Here is a 23,820-nt window from a genome sequence, read left to right on the forward strand (position 1 = left end):
CCACCCTCCACCCCCCAACCCCCACTTCCCCACCGTGACAGAGAGGCCTCCAGAAACACACTCTGCAAACCTCCTGCTGGCCTTGAGCTCTGCTCCAAAGAGGTACCAGCTTGGCATAGCACCCCCCTGGCATTTCAGGTGGTTGTTTTATTTTATTTTATTAGAGACAGGGTCTCGCTCTATCTTACTAGAGTACAGTGGCGCAATTACTGCTCACTGCAGCCTCGACCTCCCCGGCAGAAGCAATCCTCCCATCCCAGCCTCCCAAGTAGCCAGAACTACATGCAACAGGCCACTATGCCCAGCTAATGTTTAAATTTTTTTGTAGAGATGGGGCCTCCCTTATGTTGCTCAGGCTGGTCTCGAACTCCTGGGCTCAGGCAATCCTCCCACCTTTGCCTCCCAAAGTGATGGGAGTACAGGCATGAGTCACTGTGCCCAGCTCAGAGGGGTTCTGAGGCATTTTAATTCAGCTCACTAAATGCCTACCCTCTCACACTATGCCTGATGAAGTACAAATATGAAGAGCTGGGGTCCCTGCCTGCCCACAGAGGCCCAAGTGAGGGAAACGCAGAGGCCCATGGGGTGCTCAACATCTCGGTTTTTTTTTTACCAGGAAATGCCAGCTCAGGGGATGTGGTAAAGTGGGAGAGACGAAGGTGGGGGCAGGGGAGTCGCTGACAAACCTCCATAGGGAGGTAGGAATACAGCGTGGCTAGAATGGTCGTTCTCCTGGGCAGAGTCTCGGTCATCTCTCAGGAAGCAAGAATCTGCCAACTCCTTCCATTCCTTTCCCAAAAGACAAGGCAAGCTGGCCCGGAGGGCTTTCCTTATTCAGAATGGCTTTGCTTGGTCCACCTCCAACAGCCCCAGGAAGAGGGTCTCAGGGATCCAGTTAACCTGCCCTCAATACCTGTGGTCTGGGGAGTGCCCATGGAAGATGCCCAGAGCCTCTCAGTGACATCTTTGAGGGCTCCACCAAGCTGCACCCGCCTCTGACAGTGCTGGGAGATCCAGCCTGGGCAGGGTATAGCACTGAGGGCCATCAGCATAGCCCTGGCATCCATCCCTGCCATGCCCACCTGGCAGCCAGGGCACAATCTCACTTGGCGCCTCCCTGACCTGCTCTGGGCTGCCCAAGACAAGGTGTGCCCTGCAGCTCTTGCAAGAGGACAGCTCATTTCTCCGTGCTCTCTCCAAACCATTACAAAGGGTCCCCAACCTTCGGAGGACCTCATCTCCCTGGCCAGGACAGCACAGTCAACTTGAGGTGCAGATGGCTCCACTGGAGGGAAGGTGGGTTCTACTCACATTCAAAGAACAAATCATTCTGGCCTAATTCAAACTTGACCTGAACACAGTAAGACGGCACATACCCTGACTCATTTCATGAGGTCAGCAAAACCTTTAGGTTGAAACTAGACAGGAAGAGTACTAAGAAATCACGGCCCAATCACTTATAAACAGAGGCAGGAACAAGCTGAATCTAGCAACATGTTTAAAAATAAATCATCATGTCAAAGTTCAGTCGATACCAGAAACAAAAGGTTGAATTTAACATAAAATTCATTAACATGAAACAGGTTATAAACCTAAAAGCTATAACTGAAAAAAGCCTAGAAGAAAGCGTAAGAGAAAATGCTCCTAAACCTTGGGATAGACAAAATTTCTAAGAAGTGTGTCCTTAAAGAAAAAAATTCATAAACTAGGCTTCATTAAAATTAAAAACTTTTACCCATCTCTTAAAAAAAAGAGAGAGAGAGAGACATCATTATAAAAGTGAAAAGGCAAGGCCAGGCGCGGTGGCTCACGCCTATAATCTCAGCACTTTGGGAGGCAGGTGGATCACTTGAGGTCAGGAGTTTGAGACCAGCCTGGCCAATATGGTGAAACCCCATCTCTACTAAAAATACAAAAAATTAGCTGGGTGTAGTGATGGGTGCCTGTAATCCCAGTTACTTGGGAGACTGAGGTGGGAGAATCGTTTGAACCCAGGAGGCGGAGGTTGCAGTGAGCCAATATTGTGCCACTGCACTCCAGCCTGGGCACGACAGAGTGAGACTCCATCTCAAAAACAAACAAAAACAAAAAGAGCAATCAACTAGAAGGAAATATTCCATAATCACACAGACACACATCCAACAAAGAACTTATATGCATAATGTATTTAGGAAAATTCTTACAACTCAGTAAGACAGATAACCCAACTTAAACGAGCAAAAACTTTGACCAGACATATGGCAGAAGAGGATACACAAATGGCGGGTAAGCACATTAAAGGGTGTTCATCACTAGGCTTTAGGGAAGTGGAAATGAAGCCACAGACACCCAGTAGAGAGGCTAAAATCGGAAAGGGTAACAATACCAAGAGCTGGTGAAGGCGGAGGGAAATGCTCTTTTCTACGAGGATGATGCGACTACTTTGGGGAAAAAGTGTGGCAGTTTCTTACAAAGGTCCATGTCTATTTACCACCCTGTCTAGCAACATCTGACACAAGAAAAATGAAAACACACATCCACGCAAACATTTGCATATAAATGTGTACAACAACTCCAAACTGGAAAGAATTCAAATCAATGTCCATCAGCTGGTGAGTGGACAGACCCACACAATGCAATCCTTGAGTCACCACTGCATGCAACATGACGAGTGTCTTAGAAACACACTTGGGGAACAGAGCCAGCCACCAGGAGGAACAGGTATACCATGATAATGATTCCATGTATAGGAAACTCTCTGACAGGCAAAAACAATCTATACTGACAGAAAGCAGGTCTCTGTTTGCCTTGGGGCAGGGGCCAACAAGCTTAACTGCAATGGAGCAGGTGCTTTTGGGGTTGTTAGCATGTCCTATTGATTGTGGCAGTTCTTATAGGAGTGTATACATTTTTTAAAGATCATAGGCCTATATAAAAGTATGTCTAGGAGATACTGTGGGTTCGGTTCCAGACCAGCACAATAAAGGAAATGTCACAAAAAAGCCAGTCACACAAAGGTGTTGGTTTCCCAGTGCACAGAAAAGTTCTGTTTCCATCGTACTGCCATCTATTCAATGTGCAATAGCATCGTGTCTAAAAGGAAAAGTACATTCTTTTGATTAAAAAATACTTTATTGCTAAAAATGCTGACACAGACATGAAAGGCACTGATAAGACTTGCTTGGCACAGGGCTGCCATGAACCTTCACTCTGTTAAACAACGACAACAAACAGTACCCGCAAAGGGCAATAAAGCAAAGCACAGGCTGGCGTGGTGGCTCATGCCTGTAATCCCAGCACTTCGGGAAGCTGAGGCGGGCGGATCATGAAGTCAGGAGTTCGAGACCAACGTGGCCAACATAGTCAAACCCCGACTCTACTGAAAATACAAAAAATTAGCCAGGCGTGGTGGCGGGCGCCTGTAGTCCCAGCTACTTGGGAGGCTGAGGCGGGAGAATTGCTTGAACCCGGGAGGCGGAGGTTGCAGTGAGCCGAGATCGTGCCATTCCACTCCAGCTCGGGCAACAGAGTGAGACTACACACATACATACATACATACATACATACATACATACATAGCAAAGCACAATAAAATGAGGTGTGCCTGTACTGAAAACAGGTGCATTTTGTTGTACATGAATTATATCTTGATAAAAGTTGGTATCTGTAAAAATCAATGTAACATATTAGAGAAAAATTATGACAATTGTAGCCAGGCGGAGTGGCTCACTCCTGTAATCCCAGCACTTTGGGAGGCTGAGGTGGGTGGATTACTTGGGGTCAGGAGTTTAAGACCAGCCTGGCCAACATGGTGAAACCCTGTCTCTACTAAAACTATAAAAAAATTAGCTCACCGGACACGGTGGCTCACGCCTATAATCCCAGCACTTTGGGAGGCTGAGGCGGGTGGATCACCTGAGGTCAGGATTTCGAGACCAGCCTGGCCAACATGGTGGAACTCTGTCTCTACTAAAAATACAAAAATTAGCCAGGCATGGTATCAGGTGCCTGTAATCCCAGCTACTTGGGAGGCTGAGGCAGGAAAATCGCTGGAACCAAGGAAGCAGAGGTTGCAGTGAGCTGAGATCATGCCATTGCACTCTAGCCTGGGCAACAGAGTGAGACTCCGTCTCAAAAAAAAAAAAAAAAAAAATTAGCCGGGCATGGTGGCACATGCCTGTAGTCCCAGCTACTTGGGAGGCTGAGGCATGAGAACTGCTTGAACCCAGGAGGCGGAGGTTGCAGTGAGCTGAGACTGCACCACTGCATTCCTGCCTGGGTGACAGAGTGAGACTCCTTCTCAAAAACGAAACAACAAAACAAAAGAAAATTATGACAATTTCAAAGTTGTAGAAGAAAAGCATTTAATAAAATTCAACATCCACTCATGGTTTTTTTTTTTTTTTTTTGAAACAGAATCTTACTCTGTTGTCCAGGCTGCAGTGCAGTGGTGCAATCACAGTTCACTGCGAACTTGAACTCCTGGGCTCAAGGGACCCTCCCCACCAGCCTCTCAAGTAGCTGTGACTATGGGCACATGCCACCACAATGGCTAATTTCTAACTTCTTGTAGAGATGAAACTTTGCCATGCTGCCTAGGCTGGGCTCAGGCAATCCTCTCACCTTGGCCTCTCTAAGTGCTGGGATTATAGGTATGAGCCGTCATGCCTGGTACTTATGATTTAAAAAAAAAAAAAATTAGAGAAGTAGGGATAGAAGGAAAAGTCTTAATCTGGTAGGAAATCTGCATGGAAACCTTCTCAAAGTCTATAGCAAACCAACTTTCCCTGAGGCTCGCAACATAACTAAGACGCCCAAATCACCACTTTTGTTCAATGCTGCGCTACAGGTCACAGTTACCACCGTAGGGCAAGAAAGGGATTGTAAAGAAGAAAAAAACTGTCATTACTGCTGGACATTAGGACTGTATTTGCTGAAAATTCAGAAGAGGCTACAGAGCAAAAGGAAGCTTCAGAAAGCCAGAGCACTGCCTCCTGGTCTGGGCCGCGGGCCACGCATAGGGTGAGTGCCACCTGTGCCCCTCCTTGGATAAAGATGCGCGTTGCCCTCCAGTGCACCTTTCTTCACTCCTGTGTTCTCAGTGAAAGAGGTGGCGGAAAAGGAGTGGCGGAGTAGGCCATCCAACAAACATCTCAGTGACGATGTCTGCAAGCACCGCCTCCTGCAGGGATGGGTCCCCCGGCTTCCCTGTCCTCTCCCCTCTATGAAATCCAGGTTCTCCACAAAGATTTGGTCCCTGGCAGTACACTGGCAGCTCCCCGCTCCTTTTTTCCCTTTGAGACAATCTCGTGGCCACTCTAAGTTGCATATCACAGCAGAGGAATTCCTGAGTGACTCGGTGATACACAACCGCTGTGTTTGGAAACAGTTATTTAATTGTAGAATGTAACATAATGGCAATACATCATTGATTACATACTTCAGAATCGGTGGCCACCCTGCACCTTGGCCTCCCTCCTCCTTCTAGTTTCTAAAAGAAAAGACCTCTGCCCTGACCCCCACCTGTCTGCCCCACAATTGGAGAGCGGCAGCCAAAAGCACTGTGGTCCTCCCCATAGCAGGGGTGCAGCTGAGGTGGGGGTCCTCCCACAGCCACACGCACAGGGAGGATGGAGGCAGGCATGGCGGTTCCGAGTCCCAACCTGTATTCACAAAGTTTTTTGTTTGTTTGTTTGAGACGGAGTCTCGCTCATAAGCCAGGCTGGAGTGCTCTGGCATGATCCCGGCTCACTGCAACCTCCACCTTCTGGGTTCAAGCGATTCTCCTGCCTCAGCCTCCCCAGTAGCTGGGACTACAGGAGCGTGCCACCATGCCCAGCTAGTTTTTGTATTTTTAATAGAGACGGGGTTTCACCATATTGGCCAGGATGGTCTTGATTTCCTGACCTCATGATCCGCCCACCTCAGCCTCCTAAAGTGCTGGGATTACAGGCATGAGCCACTGTGCCTGCCCCAGAAATTTTTTCTTTGAGAGTCAGAAACACTCTGACTTAAAAAAAAAAAAATTCAGTAAGAGATATACCATGTTTGTGGATCAGAATATTTTCGTCAAACAAATCCATCTTTTAATTTCAGTAAAATCCAGAGTGGGATGTATTTTTGTTTGATAGGATTTAATAAACTCATCCTAAAATAGAAGTGGAAATCTGAAGGACAAAGGCTGGCAGGTATTCTTGAGGAGGAGCACCTGGAGGGAAGCAGTGGCGCTGAGGCAGGCAGAGAGCTCGGGACAGAGCCCAGAGCCCAGAGCCCAGAAACAGGCCCAGGGGATGGGGGCAGCAGGAGAGAGAGAGCAGGACACACTTCTCAATGACTTATGGCAGGCAACCACACACCCAGGATTCAAGGAACTACAACCGAGCCCTGCTACTGGAGACTCCTCTGGATGAACCCTCACTGTCCCGAGCCCCATCCAGCACTCGGCATGATGACTCCGCTCACTGACCGTCCTGTGGGCCCCCGGAGGCGGGGTCAGGTCCAGCTCATCCTGCACACCCAGCACAGTGTGCAGTTTGGGCTGGGCAGATCTCTCAAGAGAAGGAGGCTGTTCGGTCGTGCCAGCGAGGCAGTGCCCCGAGGGGCTGCAATGCACACCCGTGGAGTCGGCCGGCAGACAATCCTGGCCACCACTCAGGCATCCACTGCGCAGAGCGAGCATCCCTGGCCACCTGCTGCAGCCCCCGTGCCTTGGGGCCCACTGCTGAGGGTGAGGAGGGGCCCATCTTGTATAAAGTAGAGAAAGTGGACCTTGTGGCTATGGCAGCAGGATGGCACCTTGCTGCCTAATTCTAACACGGGGGTCCCTTCCCTCCTCAAACACAGATGACCACGTACTTGGCAGTGAATTTTCTTTCTTTGTAAAACTGTGAAAAATACAGATAACATAAAATTGAACATTTCAATGGAGGGTTCAGTTCAGTGGCATTAAGTGCGTCCATGCTGTCGCGCAACAATCACCACCCTCCGTCCACAGATGTTTTTCATTTCCCCAAAGTGAAACTGTACCTGTGAGGCACGAACTCCCCAGCCACCCCATGGAGCCACCTGGGGACGCCGCTCTCGGAGTCCCTGAATCTGGTTCTTCGTTTCAATCCAGTGCAAGCACTGGAAAGTAAGCGAGTGTCCCTGCTTCTGGAGAGCCAGCTCTGCTGGCCAACCAGGTCTCAGGCTGGCTCCTGACTTCCCAACAAAGATGACAGCCCAGGAGCCCATTTGCATGCATTCCGTCCACCAGTGGGCCCCCGGCCTCTGAAAGCGTGACCCATGTGGAAACGAAGGAAAAGGAGAACCACCGCCAAGCTGTTAGTGCTCGTTCTGCCAAGTCCTAAGCAGGGACAACTCCCTCCTCAGTCACCACCCAGGACAAGGGCAGTGCCAAGCAGCACCCCACACAGGGCCAGGGCCGCCTCGCAGAAGCCGGAGCGTGCTTGCTAATGCAGGGAATCAAGTGCCTGCCCTGTTTGCCTGTTTGCCCTTTTCTCATAACTCTGACAGGTTTCCTCTTTTACAAATGTCATCCTTTCATTAATTTCTAATTACACAGTTTTTGCCTTAATACATTCTCATCGAAAGTTTCACATAACGATAAAGCTGAAAGTCCCAGCCTGGGCAACACGGAGAGACCCACCCCATCTCTACAAAATATTTAAAAATTAGTGGAGTGTGGTGGTGCACGCCACTACTTGGGAGGCTGAGGTGGGAGGATCGCTTGACCCCAGGAGGTCGAGGTTGCAGTGAGCCATGATTTCATCACTGCACTACAGCCTGGGTAACAGAGGGAGACACTGTTTCAAAAAGAAAAAAAAACCCCAAAAAGCTAAAAGTCTGTTTCCACTACCCACTCATTTCAATCTCCATTCTAAGAAGTAACCTTATCCTTTCCAAACCTATGCTTTCACATAAACACATAGCTATCTACAAATACAGTGCTTTATTATTTTTATACACACGGTATCAAACCCACACTTCTGAGGCTCCCATTTTCCTACTCTGTGTCTTTGAGATCTTTCCTCCTAACTGTATACAATGTGGCCTAGAACTACAGACCCATAATCATGTGCCTTTAGTGCTTACCACTTAACCCCCTGCTACTTAGTTGTGTTTCTGGGCTTGGAGGTCAACCTGGGAGCCCCACTCCACTGCTGCTGAGGCCACACTGCATTCCCCAGTGCACTCCTCTAACCTGTCGCTTCCTACTGATATTCAGATGGTGTCTTTTGTTGTTCTTTTTTGTTCAGAGTAGTCATCCTATACATCTCCTTGGGATACAGAGACTGAGAAGGAGAACGGGTGTGTCAGAGGTGTTTCTGCTTTAATACCTGCACCAGACTGGGCCCACCTGTACTCCTGTGAGTGGCTCATGCCCAGAGTCACAGAGCTCCAGGTGCGAGGCTGAGTGTGACGCAGCCATGCTGCCCGGCCCTCCGCTTCACAGCACAGGGCAATCGCGTCTGCTAGTTCTTCTGGGGAACTCAAGAAGCTCCCCAGGAGCTTCTTGACGGAGCTCAAGACGAACAAGCAGGAAGAGGGGCAGGGGAAGGGAGACGAGCCCATCTCCTCCTCGTAGCCCACCCGTGCTTCTCAGCACAGAGCATGGGGGCAAGGCCCACATGACTTCAGCAAGGCTTAGGTTGTGCGGCCCTTGCTCCCATGCTTTCTTGGCTTAAGACTGGCTGTGTTGTGCAGCCACCTCGGTGCCCACAGCTGTACAGGACGCTCCTGAGAGGAGGGGTCCTGCTTGCACCAAACCCCACCCCGGCAGCCCTGGGAAAAGGGGCGGACTATATTGCAGGGCCTGAGGGCACTGAGGCTGCTTCACTAGGTAGCTGTCAGAACGTCGTCACGGAAGTGACTGAGGTGCAAGGGCATCTTTCTCATGACCTTGGACAAAGCCTCTGTGTTGGACTCATTAAACATCGACCCGGGGCATTGCACAAGGTTTGGGAACTCATGACTAAGATGCCATCCTGCTCTCACAGAGGCTGCAGCGTGGAAAGAGAAATGGCTAGGAGACGCCGAGCAGCAGGACGGAGGAGCTCCCCGGGCCCAGACTCATGACGGGCTCAGGTCCCAACCTTCATCTCCCTTTGCACTCGGAGCTCCCCTCCAGCGGCGCTGACCATGGGCACCATCCATCTCCCCACTGGGGACAGGAGCTACGTCTGCCTCAGCCACCACTGCACCTCTAGGGCATTGCGCTGATGCGTGAGCAGGGGTCTCAGGAACGTGGGTCGTGGGAGGAGGGAGGAGGGTCCTAGGAGGCAGGCCAGGGCTCCCACACAGGTCTGGCGAGCACAAACATTTTACTTCTGACATTTTCCTATGCTGTTTTGATTGATTACAACTTTGAGATAGGGCCTAAAGGTTCCTAGGTCTAGGCAGCAACTCTCAAGCTGGCTCACAGCCTAGTAGGCTGGCCTTGGCCCTGTGCATGCAGCTCCTGCCCTGCATCTGCTGCTTACCAACTGCGTGACCCGACCCTGGCAGGCGAAACCACCGGCGTGTAGTAGCACAGTCCTGGAAAGACACCACGTTCTCATCACCCTCAGCCTCTTTCTGGTGTCAGATGACAAAGCCTTGGCCATGCCTAGTTTCATAAAAGAAAGCTGCTTGTATACTGTGGTTGACGGCCTAAGGGCCCACCTTCCACTGCACCAGTCAACAGCCCAGAAAATATGGGCCAGGTGTGGTGGCTCACACCTGTAATCCCAGCACTTTGGGAGGCCAAGGTGAGCAGACTGCTTGAGGCCAGGAGTTTGAGACCAGCCTGGGCAACATGGTGAAACCTTGTCTCTACTAAAAATACAGAAATTAGCTGGGCACAGTGACTCACGCCTGTTATCCCAGCACTTCGGGAGGCCAAGGCGGACAGACCACAAGAGGCCAGGAGTTTGAGACCAGCCTGAGCAACATGGTGAAACCCAATCTCTATTAAAAATACAAAATTTGCCGGTTGTGGTGGTGCATGCCTGCAATCTTAGCTACTCCGGATGGGTGGCTGAGGCACGAGAATCGCTTGAACACAGGAGGTGAAGGTTGCAGTGAGCCCAGATAATACCACTGTACTACAGCCTGGGAAACAGAGTGAGACCCTGTCTCAAAAAAAAAAAAAAAAAAAAAAGGAAAAGGAAATGTGTATACTGCTTCATGCCCTCATTCTGGTTGTAAGAGTACCCCCTAAATCACAAATTCACACAGGGTTCTATCCCAGGGAAATGCAAAAACAAACCAGCAATCCCACTGATGGAGAGCCACACAGCAATGACATATACTAAAAGATCTAGGAAGACCTTTAGTAAAGAAAGCTGCTTAACCCAGTGGTGCACATAGTTTTTGTTCAGAAATACACGTTCTAGTAAGTGCATATTTAAAGAACCTCATAGAACTCTCAGCATACTCTGGACATGTTGAGTGAATCCAACTGTTTAGTTTTACAGATATGAGAACTAAGTTCCCAGACATTCTCTCTCTTAGCATATTCAGCTTTGTAATCATCGCCATGGCTTAGAACATTTTTACCACCCCAAAAATCAACACCATACTCAACAGCAGGCACTCCCCACATTCCAGGAAAAGAAAAATTTACACAATTTATAATAGCATCCAAAAACACAGCATACTCCGGATTCATAGTGACCACAAAAAAGAATTCAAAGGGGCTTTCTAGCATAAATTGATGAGTTCTTTATATTTATTATTCTATGTACTTGGAAAAACAGCAGATCCAGAATAGCTAAAACAATTGTGAAGAACAACAAATTTGGAGGAATTACTGAATCGGATTTCAAGCCTTACCACTTAACTATAGTTTAAATGACCAAGAGTTCCTTGCCTAAAGACAACACAGAAGATAATCCAGAAATAGATCCACACACATATACAGGTTGAGCACCCCAATCTGAAAACCCCAAATCCAAAATGCTCCAAAATCTGAAACTTCATGAGCACCAACATGATGCTCAAAGGAAATGCTCATTGGAGCATTCTGGGTGTCAGGTTTTCAGATCTGCAATTCTCAACTGGTAAGCATAATGGAAATATTCCAAAATAGAAATAAATAAATAAATAAATGAAAATTTGAAACACTTCTAGTCCTAAGAATTTTGAATAAGGGATACTCAACCTGTACAATCAAAGGATTTTTTTCAAAAGTCAAAAGGTAAATCAGTGGGTGAAAGAAAAGTATTTTCAACAGACCACCACCTCACACCATACATAAAAATTAATTCAAGATGGATCACGGACTAAATATGCAAGCAAAACCATAATTCTAAAATAAAACAAGAGAATATCTTTATGATCCCTAGGTAGGCAAAATTTCCTAGAGAGAATACACTATGTAACGGCTGTTTTTAAAAATTTATAAATTAGACTTCAATAAAACTAAAAAGTTCTGCTCATTAAAAGAAAGACACCATTAGGAAGGTGAGATGACAAGTTTTGGACTAGGAGAAAATATTCCCAGTATAGACTTGTATGATGGTGGTTTTTAGGTGCCAATGTGTCTAGATTAAAGAATAATCCAGAGAACTGGTAAAGCGTGACTCCTGGGTGTGCCTGTGTGGCTGCTTCCAGAGGAGACGGCGTGTTAGTCAGGGACCGGGTGGGGATCTGCCCCCAGTGTGGGTAGTGCCATCCAATCAGCTGGGGGCCCAGATAGAAAAAAAAAGGAAAGAAAGAGTGATTTCTTCTCTCCCTCCTGGGGCTGGGACACTGTCTTCCTCCTGCCTTGGACATCAGAATTCCAGGCTCCCTTGGCCTTTGGGCTCCAGGACTTATAGCAGCAGCCCCGTGGGTTTCAGGTCATTGGCTTCCCTGATTATAAGGCTTTCAGAGTCCCGCTACTGACACTCTAGGCTCTCCAGCTTACAAATGGCCTGCTGTGGGACACCTTAGCCTCTACAATCATGTGGGCCAATTCGCCTAATAAATCCCCTCTCATATCTATAGATATATGTATAGTCATGTGTGGTTTAACCATGGGGATACGGCCTGAGAAATTCACTCAGGCGATTTCGTTGCGGTGTGAACATCATAGAGCATATTTACATACACCCGCGAGGTAGAGTCGACCACACACCTAGGCTGCAAACCTGTACAGCATGTGACTACTGAACACTGCAAGCAATTGTAACACCATGGTAAGGATGTGTGCATCTACATATACTTAGGCTGGGCCCAGTGGCTCATGCCTGTAATCTAGCACTTCGGGAGGCTGAGGCAGGCAGATCACTTGAGGTCTGGAGTTCGAGAGTAGCCTGGCCGATATGGTGAAATTCCATCTCTACTAAAAATACAAAAAATTAGCCCGGTGTGGTGGCATGTGCCTGTAATCCCAGCTACCCGGGAGGATGAGGCAGGAGAATCACTTGAATCTAGGAGATGCAGACTGCAGTGAGCCGAGATTATGCTACTGGACTCCAGCCTGGGTGACAGAGCAAGACTCCATCTCAAAATAAAAAATAAAAAAATCTAAACTCAGAAAAGGTAACGCACCGCTCTATAACGTTACGTGGTCTATGACGTCAGTAGGTGACAGGAATTTTTCAGCTCCCTTACAATCTTTTGGGACCACTGTGGTATATATGGTCTGTCACTGGTCAAACATTGTCATGCGGTACATGACTGTATCTCTATCCTATTGGTTCTGTCGCTCCGGAGGACCCTGACAAATGCAACATGCATCTAGAATATACTAAAAACTCTCATGGATCAATAACAAAAAGACAAGAAACTCGGTTAAAAAAAAAAAAAACAGGTCAAAATACTTCAACACTTTGCTGGAAATAATATATCGCTTAATGGATGAAAATAATATATAAAAACACGAAAAGACGCTCAGCTCATCAGTTACCAGAGAAATGAAAATTAACCACAATGAGAAACCACAGTCCACCCACCGAAACACACAAAAAATGCATGACCACACTGAGCACTGGTGGGGGTGGGTGGCCTCAGAAACACTCAGCGGAGCTGACGGGAGGAAAACGGATGGGAGCATGGGAACACCATTTATTTGACAGGTTCACATGCAGCTAAACGCACACCTACCCTTCGACCCAGCAATTCTACTCCTAGGTACTTATCTAAGAGAGATGAAAACGCCTCCATAAAAAGAACTTCAACAAGAATGTTCACAGCAGCCTTATTCATAATGGCCACAGCCTAGACTGCCCATGTGTTTAAAAGGAACATGAAAAACAGACTATGAAATAGGCAATAGAGTATTCTTTAGCAATAAAAATAAGCTACGAATACACACAATGGCGCAGGTGGGTCTCATAAATTCTGCTGAGTAAAAGCAGTCGGGATTGAGGCTGTGTCACTAGACAAACCCGGAAACTAATCCATGTGACACAGAGCAGAATACTGTGACTTTAGGGGCTGCGGTAACTGGAAGAGGGTATGAGGCAACTTTCTAGGGTGATCAGTATATATATTTGTCAAAATTCTTCGAGTTGTACATCTACGATGTATGTATTTCACTATCCTGAAACTGTGTCTCAATACAAAAACTTTATATATTTTTATATACATATAACATATATATAACACCTATACCTATATATATAACAGATTACTATATATTTTTTTTTTTTTTTTTTTTTTTTTTTTCAGTCAGTTTGACTCTGAAAACTGTTTTGAAAACAAATGCAGCTGAAATGTTCTGGAAAAAAGCCAGGTGGATCTGCTGAGAATTTCAGAGTTGATTAGTTTAAATGCCATGTCTGTCTGGGCAGACCACTTACACAGGTCATGAAGGATGAAACGTAATACCTGTTAACTCTCCTTGGGCACTTCTCTGGCTTGATATCCAATTCATAGTGATAGATGTCAATTTTGGGGATGTCCATTTCGAAGAAATTGGCCTGTAATTTGATTGTTCTTCCGGAGGTCCCAAAGTCGGGTCTAGGTGGAGGCTTGAAGGCATATCCTTGGATGGGGGGTGGCGGCGGTGCAGGAGGCGCAAGTGCTGGAATGGCAGAGAGAACACCCGTTAACAGGGGAGCAGGCTTGCTCTGTGGCCCTTCCCACCCCTCAGCCCTGAGCCACCATATGCCCTCCTCTGCTGTTTCCATTCATGTCCAGGCCAATATCACATTCCACAGAGGAGGCGTCTCAACATTAAGCCAATAATTTACTTAAAATGTATCATAACAAGTCATCGGTGATCAAACTTGCTATGTCCATTTCTGTTCTTTGTTCCCATCTCAGACACTGGACAGATGAGGCAGCGTGAATTACCAGCAAGGGAGACAAGGCAAAGAGCCCGAAAGTGTCAAGGTGGTGCCCTTCCCTCCTTGCTGTTTAAACCATTCATTTACTCAGGAAATGCTTTTTATCACACATAAGCAGCAGAAACTACATCCCAACTCAAGTTTTCAGTGGCTCCATATTAGTAAAGTTCAAAATGTAGATTTAGAAAAGTAAACATTTTTCAATAAAAGAATACTTTCAAGTTTCACTCAAATGTCTGTTTAAAAAAAAAGACAACCCTTTTCCATTTAAAACAAATCACATGTACTTCAATCCCTATTGACATTCACCAGAAAGAAAAGTACTCTACTAAAATAATATGAGCTGTTCTTACTGTATTTCTGACCTAGAAAAACTCAGAGACTCCTTGAATTATTATTTTTTTAAATTTTGTTTCCTATGAGAAAACTAACATGCTTTCAAGATTATTAAGCTCACTGAGTTACAACATTTGGAAATGGTCATGGCAGCATGGTCTTCCACCAAGCTGCCATGACTTCATAGATGACACATCTACAGACTTCCACGACACTCCACCCTTCAATGGCACACAGCAGGTGCCCCTGTGGGCTGGGTGCCATGCCCTGGGCCAAGGCTACAAAAATAAACCAAGTCAGGCCGGGCACAGTGGCTCACACCTATAATCCCAGCACTTTGGGAGGCCGAGGTCAGTAGATCACCTGAGGTCAGGAGTTCAAGACCAGCCTGGCCAATACGGTGAAACCCCATCTCTACTAGAAATACAAAAATTAGCTGGGTGTGGTGCCACGTGCCTGTAGTCCCAGCTACTCGGGAGGCTGAGGCAGGAGAATCGCTTGAACCTGGGAGGCAGAGGTTGCAGTGAGCCAAGATCATGCCACTGTACTCCAGCCTGGGTGATATAGAGTGAGACTCCATCTCAAAATAAACAAACAAACAAACAAACAGAGTCCTCAAGCAGCGCCCATGCTGCCACTAGGGACAGTTTCCAGGTGTCAGTCATCCACAGGATGACTTTTCATAAGCTCAGCAGCTCACCAAGATCCTTCCCAGCAAGGACCCTAACCGTGACTGCGAGTGGACATTGCAGTCCAGGTGGGCTCAGTGGAGCCAGCCACTCCCTTGAGGGAGCCTCTCCATACGCCACACTGGAGTAGAACAAAGCGCTCACCAACACGTGGCCCCATTCTCAAGTGGCTCCAACCACCCCGTGAGATGGCTCCCAGGAAACGTCCAGGACAGAGCCCAGGAATCCGGCCCCATGGCCAATCTCGATTCCAGGGCTGGGCACGCTCCTCTCGGGGAGGAGAGTCACTGTCCTTTGGTGACTCCCAGCTTACAAGGTGCTCATGCAGTTACTGAACTGAGCCTCACAGCCACACCACAAAGGGGCACACTGCTGGCTGCGGGAAGGCTTGGGGCTGGAACACGAGCGACTCGCAGGTGAAGCAGGGCTGCCAGGCCGGCTCCAAACCAGGCCCCTCCCAACGGCCCCCAGAGTCCTGGCACAGACGCAGCTCGGGCCCAGGGCTCAGGCTGACCCTATTTTTCCCAAGGAGCCTTCCCCGAGACCACCTCCTCCACAACACCTGCCATGAGAGATGGGAAACCTGCACGCAGCCGGTGGTACGAACCCCTGTGAATAAAGGCAATGGGAAAATGCAGCAGTAATTCACAAAATGTGCAATTTCCTAAAATAGTTCTTTCTTGCTTCTAGCTTTCAATAATGAAAATACTGATATTTCACGTGAAGGCACGTGGAATATAAAATGACAAGTTAAAGATGCAAAAGTTTTTCAGGTAGAGGGCCGGGGAGGGTCCACCTTCCCACACCTTCAAGAAGGCAACTCCACTGCCGAGGACGCCTCTGCAGGCCCGAGACCTCGGGGCGCCTGAAATCTGTGATCACTCACAGGGAGTCCCACGTGTAAGCTGCAGACACAAGCTGGAGGATCAAAGCCACAGCGTGCGGGAGGAGACAGAGCAGAAGTGTGCGGACACGACCCCCATGCACGAGGAAGGAGGGGATGACTGGTTGCCTCCCCGGTCTGTGAGCCCCTGGCCCCGACAGGTGAATAATGCACCAAGGTGGGGACCAAATGTGCAAGAGGCCACAAGACACGGATGGGCCATACACGCACTCGCCACATTTGACACGGATGGTTCTGAAGGGAATTCTAATACCACCTAGGGATGCACTCTCCATGTGCTCTCTGTTGAAGAAATGAAAGCCCGCGAGGAGGGGGCATCTGGGATGCCTTCACCAAGATGCCACCACATTGGCACTCCCGGAGCGGGTCCTGGTTGCCGCTGCCTGTCCAACAGCCGAGTCCCAAATCCCTGGCCTGCATCCAAGACTCGACCTCACCTCCCCACTACTTCCAGGCCCACTAGGAGCAGCCATCCGCCCCCATCTCCTCCATCCTCCTCCATCTCGCAATCCAAGACTCCGACCTCCACCCCCCACCTACTTCGCAGGCCCACTAGGAGCAGCCCATCCCGCCCCCATCTCCTTCCATCCTCCAAGGAGGCTCCAAGGAAGAATTGAGGTTTCGACCTCTCTGTGGACCACTCTCTCCGTAACACCCCCACGGGCACTCTCCCAGGCCACAGGCCGGCCACGCCCTGCCACATGTCGCTACCCACCCAACCTAACCAAACAGTCTTATTTTACAATGGGGCTTCGCGTTGCTGCCATAAGTGCTTAGTCTTGTCCCCTGCATTGAAGGTGTGAAACCTTTGGAAAGCAGAAAAGGCAAATCCTTTCATTCAGGAACCCCAGGATCCTAGGCACAGGCACCTCCTCAGCCACACCTGCAGGCTCAGTGCCAGACCACCACAATAAAGCGGGTCACGCCAATGCTTTGGTGTCCCAGTGCATGACAAAAAGTTCTGTTTGCACTATACTGTAGTCTACTAAGTGTAATAGGCATTGAGTGTGTAAATAATGTACATACTTAATTTAAAAACACTTAGCTTAAAAAAGCTGATAGAGACACTAAGTGAGGCACATGTTATTGGAAGAATGGCCCACGCAAAAGAGTTCCTCAGGGCTGGCTAGCAAACATTCCACTTGTGAAAGGGAAGGAGGGAGGGAGTAAGGAAGGGAGTGAGCAGGGAGGGAGAGAGGAGGGAAAAGCAGGAAAGGAGGAAAGGAAGGGAGGGAAGAAAGAGGGAGGAAAGGAGAAAGAAGGAAGAGAAGGAAGGAAGGAGGAAGGAAGGAAGAGGTGAGGAAGGCACAGAAGAGGAGCGGAGGAGGGAGGGGAAGGGAGGAAGGAAAAAAGCAGCACATTCTTTGTGTAGGGCAACAAGTAAGGGTGCCCTGTGGTTGGAAGGGACCCAGCTGCTCCTGCGGAGGACGGCGATGGCTACCCAGGCCCAGGGCTGGCAACGCCCCTCAATGCACTTAAGGCCATAACGCCTTCCTTGGAGAGTGAGGGCTCGAGAGCAAAGGCCCGCGAAGCCCAGCGCAGGGAGTCACATACACAGCCGTGGCCATGTTCGCTGAATCGAGATCACTCAGGATGTTTGTTTAAGATTCCATTTTTAGAGCCGCATCCTCATAGTGCAGTGAAAGGGAAACATAGTGAATGAATAATCGGCTTCCTGTGTGAGCATTGGGTCAAGGGGAAGACAAAAAGTTTCAGTATACCACAGCAGACCGTCAGCCAGAGGCCCCGGGGCAGCCGAGCGCAGAACTCCTCGCAGGAGCAGTGGTTCCCCGAAGAAACCCCTTTGCGCAAAGTTGGCTCCTCCCTGACTTTTCGAGGGAGGGACTGGGGAGCGCGAGAACTCTGTGCCACCTGCCCTGAGGGCTATCTAACCACGTAAGGGACAGGCGAGCGGGTGGAAAGCTTGGTGCACTGAAAGCAACGTTAAAGTGAAGGCCTGGCCGGGATCCCCCGCAGACGTGGTACGCCTGAGGTCGGGGAGAGCGAAGGCTGCAGAAATTCAAAGTCCATCTAAATACAATGAATAGCCCAGCTCTTGCGTGAAGACGCGCTTAGCTACTGCGACGTGAACCCCAGGGCCCAGGTGGGGCACCTCTCCACAGGGCCGGCCGCAGCCTGCCAGGCCTGAGGCTTCGGGTGGCAGCCTCGCTGTGAGGCTGGCACCAGGGGCCCATGGCTGTCTCCTAGGAAGCGCAGCCGCAGTGCTCAAGCACCCCCATCGTCTCAGGGGATGTAAACGTTAAGATCTGCCACCCAGAATGACACGCAAAACACTTTCCGGAGCTTCCAGAGTGGCATTATTTCAAGCCAATGCTTCCCGACGGCGTCCTCGCTAGAACCTCTGCATTCCATTCACATGGGCCCATCAGGGCCCAGAAATTGCCGGCCAAAGGAAAGTGAGAAGCGATGGCTCAGGGCTGTTTAAAGCCTTCTGTGCCATACACTAGGGCCAAACAGTCCAGGTGGCCGGAGGCAGCCACCGAGATCGCGTGCCCGTCCAGCTCTAGCACCAGAACAGGACGGAGTGAATGGCTCGTGCTCATCAACCTGCTAAAATCAGGACACGTGGGTGACAACTCACCTGTTGTCTACACAGGCAAGCCTCCCTTAGGGCCATGCAAGTTGACGCTAAACACAGTCACGGCAGCTTTTCTGGTGAAACGGATGGAGACGGTCTCAGAATGTGTGCTGGGAATGCAGACGGAACATCTGCTCCTGTCAGCAGGAGTGCAGACAACTGTACGCTGTCTACCGCACCAGGCCTGGGCCACTAACGAGCCCACGGTGAGCCAGAGCCAGAGCCAAAGCCTCACCCAGCCCATGTTCACAGAGACACGTCCGGCCCAGGTGCCACGGCCGTGCAGGGATGGCTGGAGCTGGGTCCCCAGCTAATGTGTTCTACCCCCTCCCCCGGGTCTGACTCCCAAACAGGGGCAAACCGACCTCAACAGGGACTCTGGAGCCGCCCAGGTCTGTGAGGACACACCAAAAGTCAAATGTGACAAGATGGGGAGGAAAAGGAACCCTCACGCTTTGGGGGTCCTAGGTCCCTGGCCACAGAATCTGCCCAAACACGGACGCCGAGGAAGCGGAGGCACAGGTGGGGGGTCCCAGGTCCCTAGTCACAGAACCCGCCCGAACACGGATGCCGAGGAAGCAGAGGCACAGGTGGGGGTCCCAGGTTTCTGGCCACAGACCCGCCCGAACACGGACACCGAGGAAGCGGAGGCACAGATGTGCCCCACGGAGGAAGGGAGTCAACAGAACCCACCTCACCGGCCACCGGTCACCCACCTCCGCAGGGGAGGCTGTTCTTGCCTCCAGCCAGAGCTCTGCAGCAGGAAGGAAGAGTACACCCTCCAGCCCCGAGCAGGAGCCATGGCATCAGTGCTCCTCAAAACCAGGGACATCGGCCCAGGAGCCAGCTGATGCCACCGAGGGGGTCTCAGTGTAGCAATGGGCAGCTGGTGCACAGGCACACAGAATCCGTTCCGGGGAACTCTGCCAATCGACCAGAGCCCTGGGCCCATTCTGCCCCGGGGACAGACCCTGCTGCAGCCTCAGGACCTCACAGGTCCCAGCTTAGGAAACAGCCCTGCCCCTCCTCCTGTGGCATGGGGACACAGGGTGCAGGGACCCACCACCACCCCCCGGCTGCATCCGCACCCTGAGAAGGAGCTTTTGCCTTCACTCCCTTGGGCCCGTGGGAAGGCTGGGTCGGAATGAAGGAGGGAAGGAAGCTCTGGGTGCAGCCCCAGGTGGGGGCAGTCCTCAGAGCGGGGCAGTGGGGCTGTCCTCCAGCAGCATTTTCGCACTTCTGTGTTCTGGGGGCGCAGTTCCTGGAAGGCTTTCGTTTCTGTTCTCCCTGAGTAGAAATTATTGGAGCATTTCCAAGCTGTCTCAGCCTGGTTCTTGGCAACACCAAAAGAATGGGCCAGGGGAGGCAACGTGCGCAGGGGAGCAGTCACCCCAAAGGCAGGGGCTGCGGAAGGTGCTGGGCGAGGACAGCAGGGAGAACCCCCCAGAGAAGACTGGAGTGCCGCTGTTGAGGCTGACACATGCAGCCCGCGTCCCCAGATCAGACTGATGATCACCCCTAAACCACTCGCTCCCCTCTTTTGGTTTCATGAGTAATAGCCTGAAAATATTTTACCCTTATTTTAGTGAGAAATACAGTGTGCACAGGAAGAGCATGACACATCCGTACAGTCTAGGACTCGCTATAAACAAACACCTGACTAAGCTCCCTCAGATGACTAACCATCAACACGGAATTTCCTCTACAGGGGGTTTTTAAAATAAATGTTTGTGGTTCAAAAACTGCAACCACCATTATCTCTTTGAGAAACGGTCCCGAAAGCCACCCCTGTGATCTTTACGAAGAAAACTTTTCCCCATAAATTTTGAATACATTTTCCCTCACAAGTCAAAAACATCCCCTTTGATCCACCATCTGTCTTTACTCAACAATACTGGAAATACTGTAGTAAGGCCGGGTGCGGTGGCTTACGCCTGTAATCCCAGCACTTTGGGAAGCTGAGGCGGGTGGATCACCCGAGTCAGGAGTTTGAGACCATCCTGACCAACACGGTGAAACCTCGTCTCTACTAAAAATATAAAAATTAGCCAGGCATGGTGGCGGGCACCTGTAGTCCCAGCTACTTGGGAGTCTGAGGCAGGAGAATCACTTGAATCTGGGAGGCGGAGGTTGCAGTGAACTGAGATCGCACCATTGCACTCCTGCCTGGGCAACAAAAGCAAAACTCTGTCTCAAAAAAAAAAAAAAAAAAAAGAAATACTATAATAAATACAAGGAGGAATTAAAGGAATACTGGTAAAATCTAAGTTATCTCCTACAGAAACATTCCCCAATCGAGGCAGCTGATGAGACCACAGCATCTCGACCACCAGCCCTACCAAGGCAGACCCGCACGCTGGTCCAGGGCTGCTCCAAGCCTGACATGCTCAGTGCAGATGTGAAGAATGGCTTACGAGGCCAGGCGCGGTGGCTCAAGCCTGTAATCCCAGCCTTTGGAGGGCTGAGACGGGCAATCACAAGGTCAGGAGATCGAGACCATCCTGGCATAACACTGGTGGAAACCCCGTCCTCTACTAAAAAATACAAAAAAAACTAAGCTGGGGGGGTGGTGGGTGCTGTAGTCCCAGCTCTCGGTTGAAGCGAGCCAGGAGAATGGCGAACGGGAGCGGAGTTGCAGTGAGCTGAGATCCAGCACTGCACTCCACCTGGGCACAGGCGAAGACTCCGTCTCAAAAAAAAAAAAAAAAAAAAAAAAAAAAAAAAAGCCTATATGTGTACATTCTCTGAATATTCTCTGCAGCCTCTTCTGGTTTCAACTCTAGAATTCTTTCAGGTCTGACTCTGTATCTGCTCTCCACACTAGAATGTCGTATTAGCTAGTGCAATATGCAAGAGCTGTGTCTGTTTTGTGCAACTGGTTGACGAATAATGCACAGATGATAAAGAGATATCTTGCTGTACCACCGGTCTTAGTAAACATCCTCATGGGTTATGATCATCCCAAGGTTTTTAAGGACAACATGAGGCATTCATAGAGGCTATACTTACTGTTTCAATTCTTCCGTTTGGTTATTTTATATTTTTCCTTTTTTGTAAGACAGGGCTTGCTATGTCACCCAAGCTGGTTATAACTCCTGCTCAGCGATCTCCACCTTGGCCTCCCAAAGTCCTGAGATCCAGGCACGAGCCCCGGCATCCGGACTGTTTCAAACTAAGAGCCGATTTCTCTAAGCACCAATTACTCCAGTATAAGACTTCCAGCACATTCTGCTCTTCTCAGGTCCTTTCTCTTGGCTCGTCTTCACTGCACAGCTGAGGAGCCAGGAGCTCACGGGGTAGGTGACAGCCAGGGAACTGGCTTAGGACTGTTGTATCCAGCTCTGTCCCTCCGCAACATCGCCATCAAATCAGCTGAGCCTGACGCAGGTCCACGTGGACATCTCTTGTCTCAGAAAGATACTCGTTCTCCAAACAGAATCCGTTTTTCACCCAAAACATACAAGAATCTACTTACCTATCCATGTATGTTCCCTGGAAAATACATTACACCTATCTATGTTATCAATAAAAATAGTACAAATAGGCCGGGCGCGGTGGCTCAACGCCTGTAATCCAGCACTTTGGGAGCCTGAGCGGGCAGATCAGATGGTCAGGGATCGAGACCATCCGGCTAACACCGTGAAACCCGTCTCTACTAAAATACAAAAAATTAACCGGCGTGGGCGGCACCTGGTATTCCCAGCTACTCGGGAGCTGAGGCAGGAAATTGGCGTGACCTGGAGCGGAGCTTCGGTGAACCTGGTAGCGAGCTTGCGGAGGAGAAGCACCACTGCACTCCAGCTGGGCGACAGGTGAGCTCCGTCTCAAAAAAAAAAAAAAGCAATAACTTTTTTTTTTTTTGAGGACAGAGTCTCGCTCTGTCGCTCCTGGAGTACAGTGGTGCGATCTCGGCTCACTGCAACCTCCGCCTCCTGGATTCAAGTGATTCTCCCAGATACAGATGTGTATCACCATACCCAGCTAATGTTTGTATTTTTACTAGGGATGCGGCTTCACCATGTTGGCCAGGCTGGTCTCAAACTCCTGACTTCAAGTGATCCACCCGCCTCGGCCCCCTACAGTACTGGGATTGCAGGCATGAGCCACGGTGCCCGGCCGACATACACTGATCTGCCACCCTCACGCCTCACGTCTGTGCTAAGCAGCTAGGAAAGTTAAAAACAAAACAAAAAAACTTTGTGCCCTTTTACAGTAACTGATTCATCCTAGATACCTAGTACATTTCTCAATACCCACATAAAATGTTTACTTCCTTTTTCAACATGTGTATTCCCATTTTAAGTTCCCATAATTGAAGAAGCAATGGCCACCACCATTGCACCAGGCACAGTGAAGACACCTTCAGGCAAATCACCTCCTTTAATCCTTACCATGCGCAAGGCAGGCAGGATCCCTATCCTACAGATGCGGTCTGAGGTGTCCGCAAGGACACTGGACAGGCAGAGCTGGGACTCACACACAGCACTCACGGCTACCAGAGTACGCAAGCCTTGCCACCAGGCCACACTGCCTTGAACCCTTTTGATAACAGCTATGCTTAAATCAAACAAAAGGAGCTGGAGGAACCAAATGCATGATAATCCATCCTCACGAGGTTCACTCAGTTCCATCTGCGAGCACAAGAGCACCTGCCCACCAGTGAGGTCTGCCGGTGCCAAGCCCCGTGCTAAGGGTTTCCTGAACTCTACCTCAACGCACAATGCCACTCACCCTACACTGCCTGAGCACCTCCTACTCCTGCTCTCAGGGCGTTCATCTTCAGAAGAGGGCAGGGAGAAAACCCATCACCATCTCCCGGAATGGGCAGGCAAGCCACTGGCGGCGCTCGGGTTGGCCGGAGGGTGCATGCCAGTTAAGGGGACAGGAGAGAAATAACTTAGTCGGAACAATTTTCTGAATATTTGAAGGAAAAAAATAAGGTGAGCTCCCTCTCACATCTTATTACAAAATAAATTTCAAATAGAAACTGTAAATAGGTAGTACTTTTAAATGGAACAAAAACATCCACAGAAATATTTTAAAATTTAATAACAT

The 23,820-nt window shown here is 49.5% G+C and overlaps 1 protein-coding gene across 1 annotated transcript in view; it reads right to left on the minus strand.

The window, feature by feature from the left end:
• Positions 1–23,820, minus strand: part of AGO2 (argonaute RISC catalytic component 2) — a 90,731-nt gene that overhangs the window by 56,200 nt on the left and 10,711 nt on the right. Inside the window, exon 2 of the mRNA XM_017895119.1 lies at positions 13,777–13,972. Within this exon, the coding sequence (XP_017750608.1) occupies positions 13,777–13,853 (77 nt within the window). The 5' untranslated portion in view covers positions 13,854–13,972. The remainder of the gene's footprint in view (positions 1–13,776; positions 13,973–23,820) is intronic.

This window comes from Rhinopithecus bieti, unplaced genomic scaffold, assembly GCF_001698545.2.
Source record: "Rhinopithecus bieti isolate Rb0 unplaced genomic scaffold, ASM169854v2 scaffold_25940, whole genome shotgun sequence".
Taxonomy (NCBI): Eukaryota; Metazoa; Chordata; class Mammalia; order Primates; family Cercopithecidae; genus Rhinopithecus; species Rhinopithecus bieti.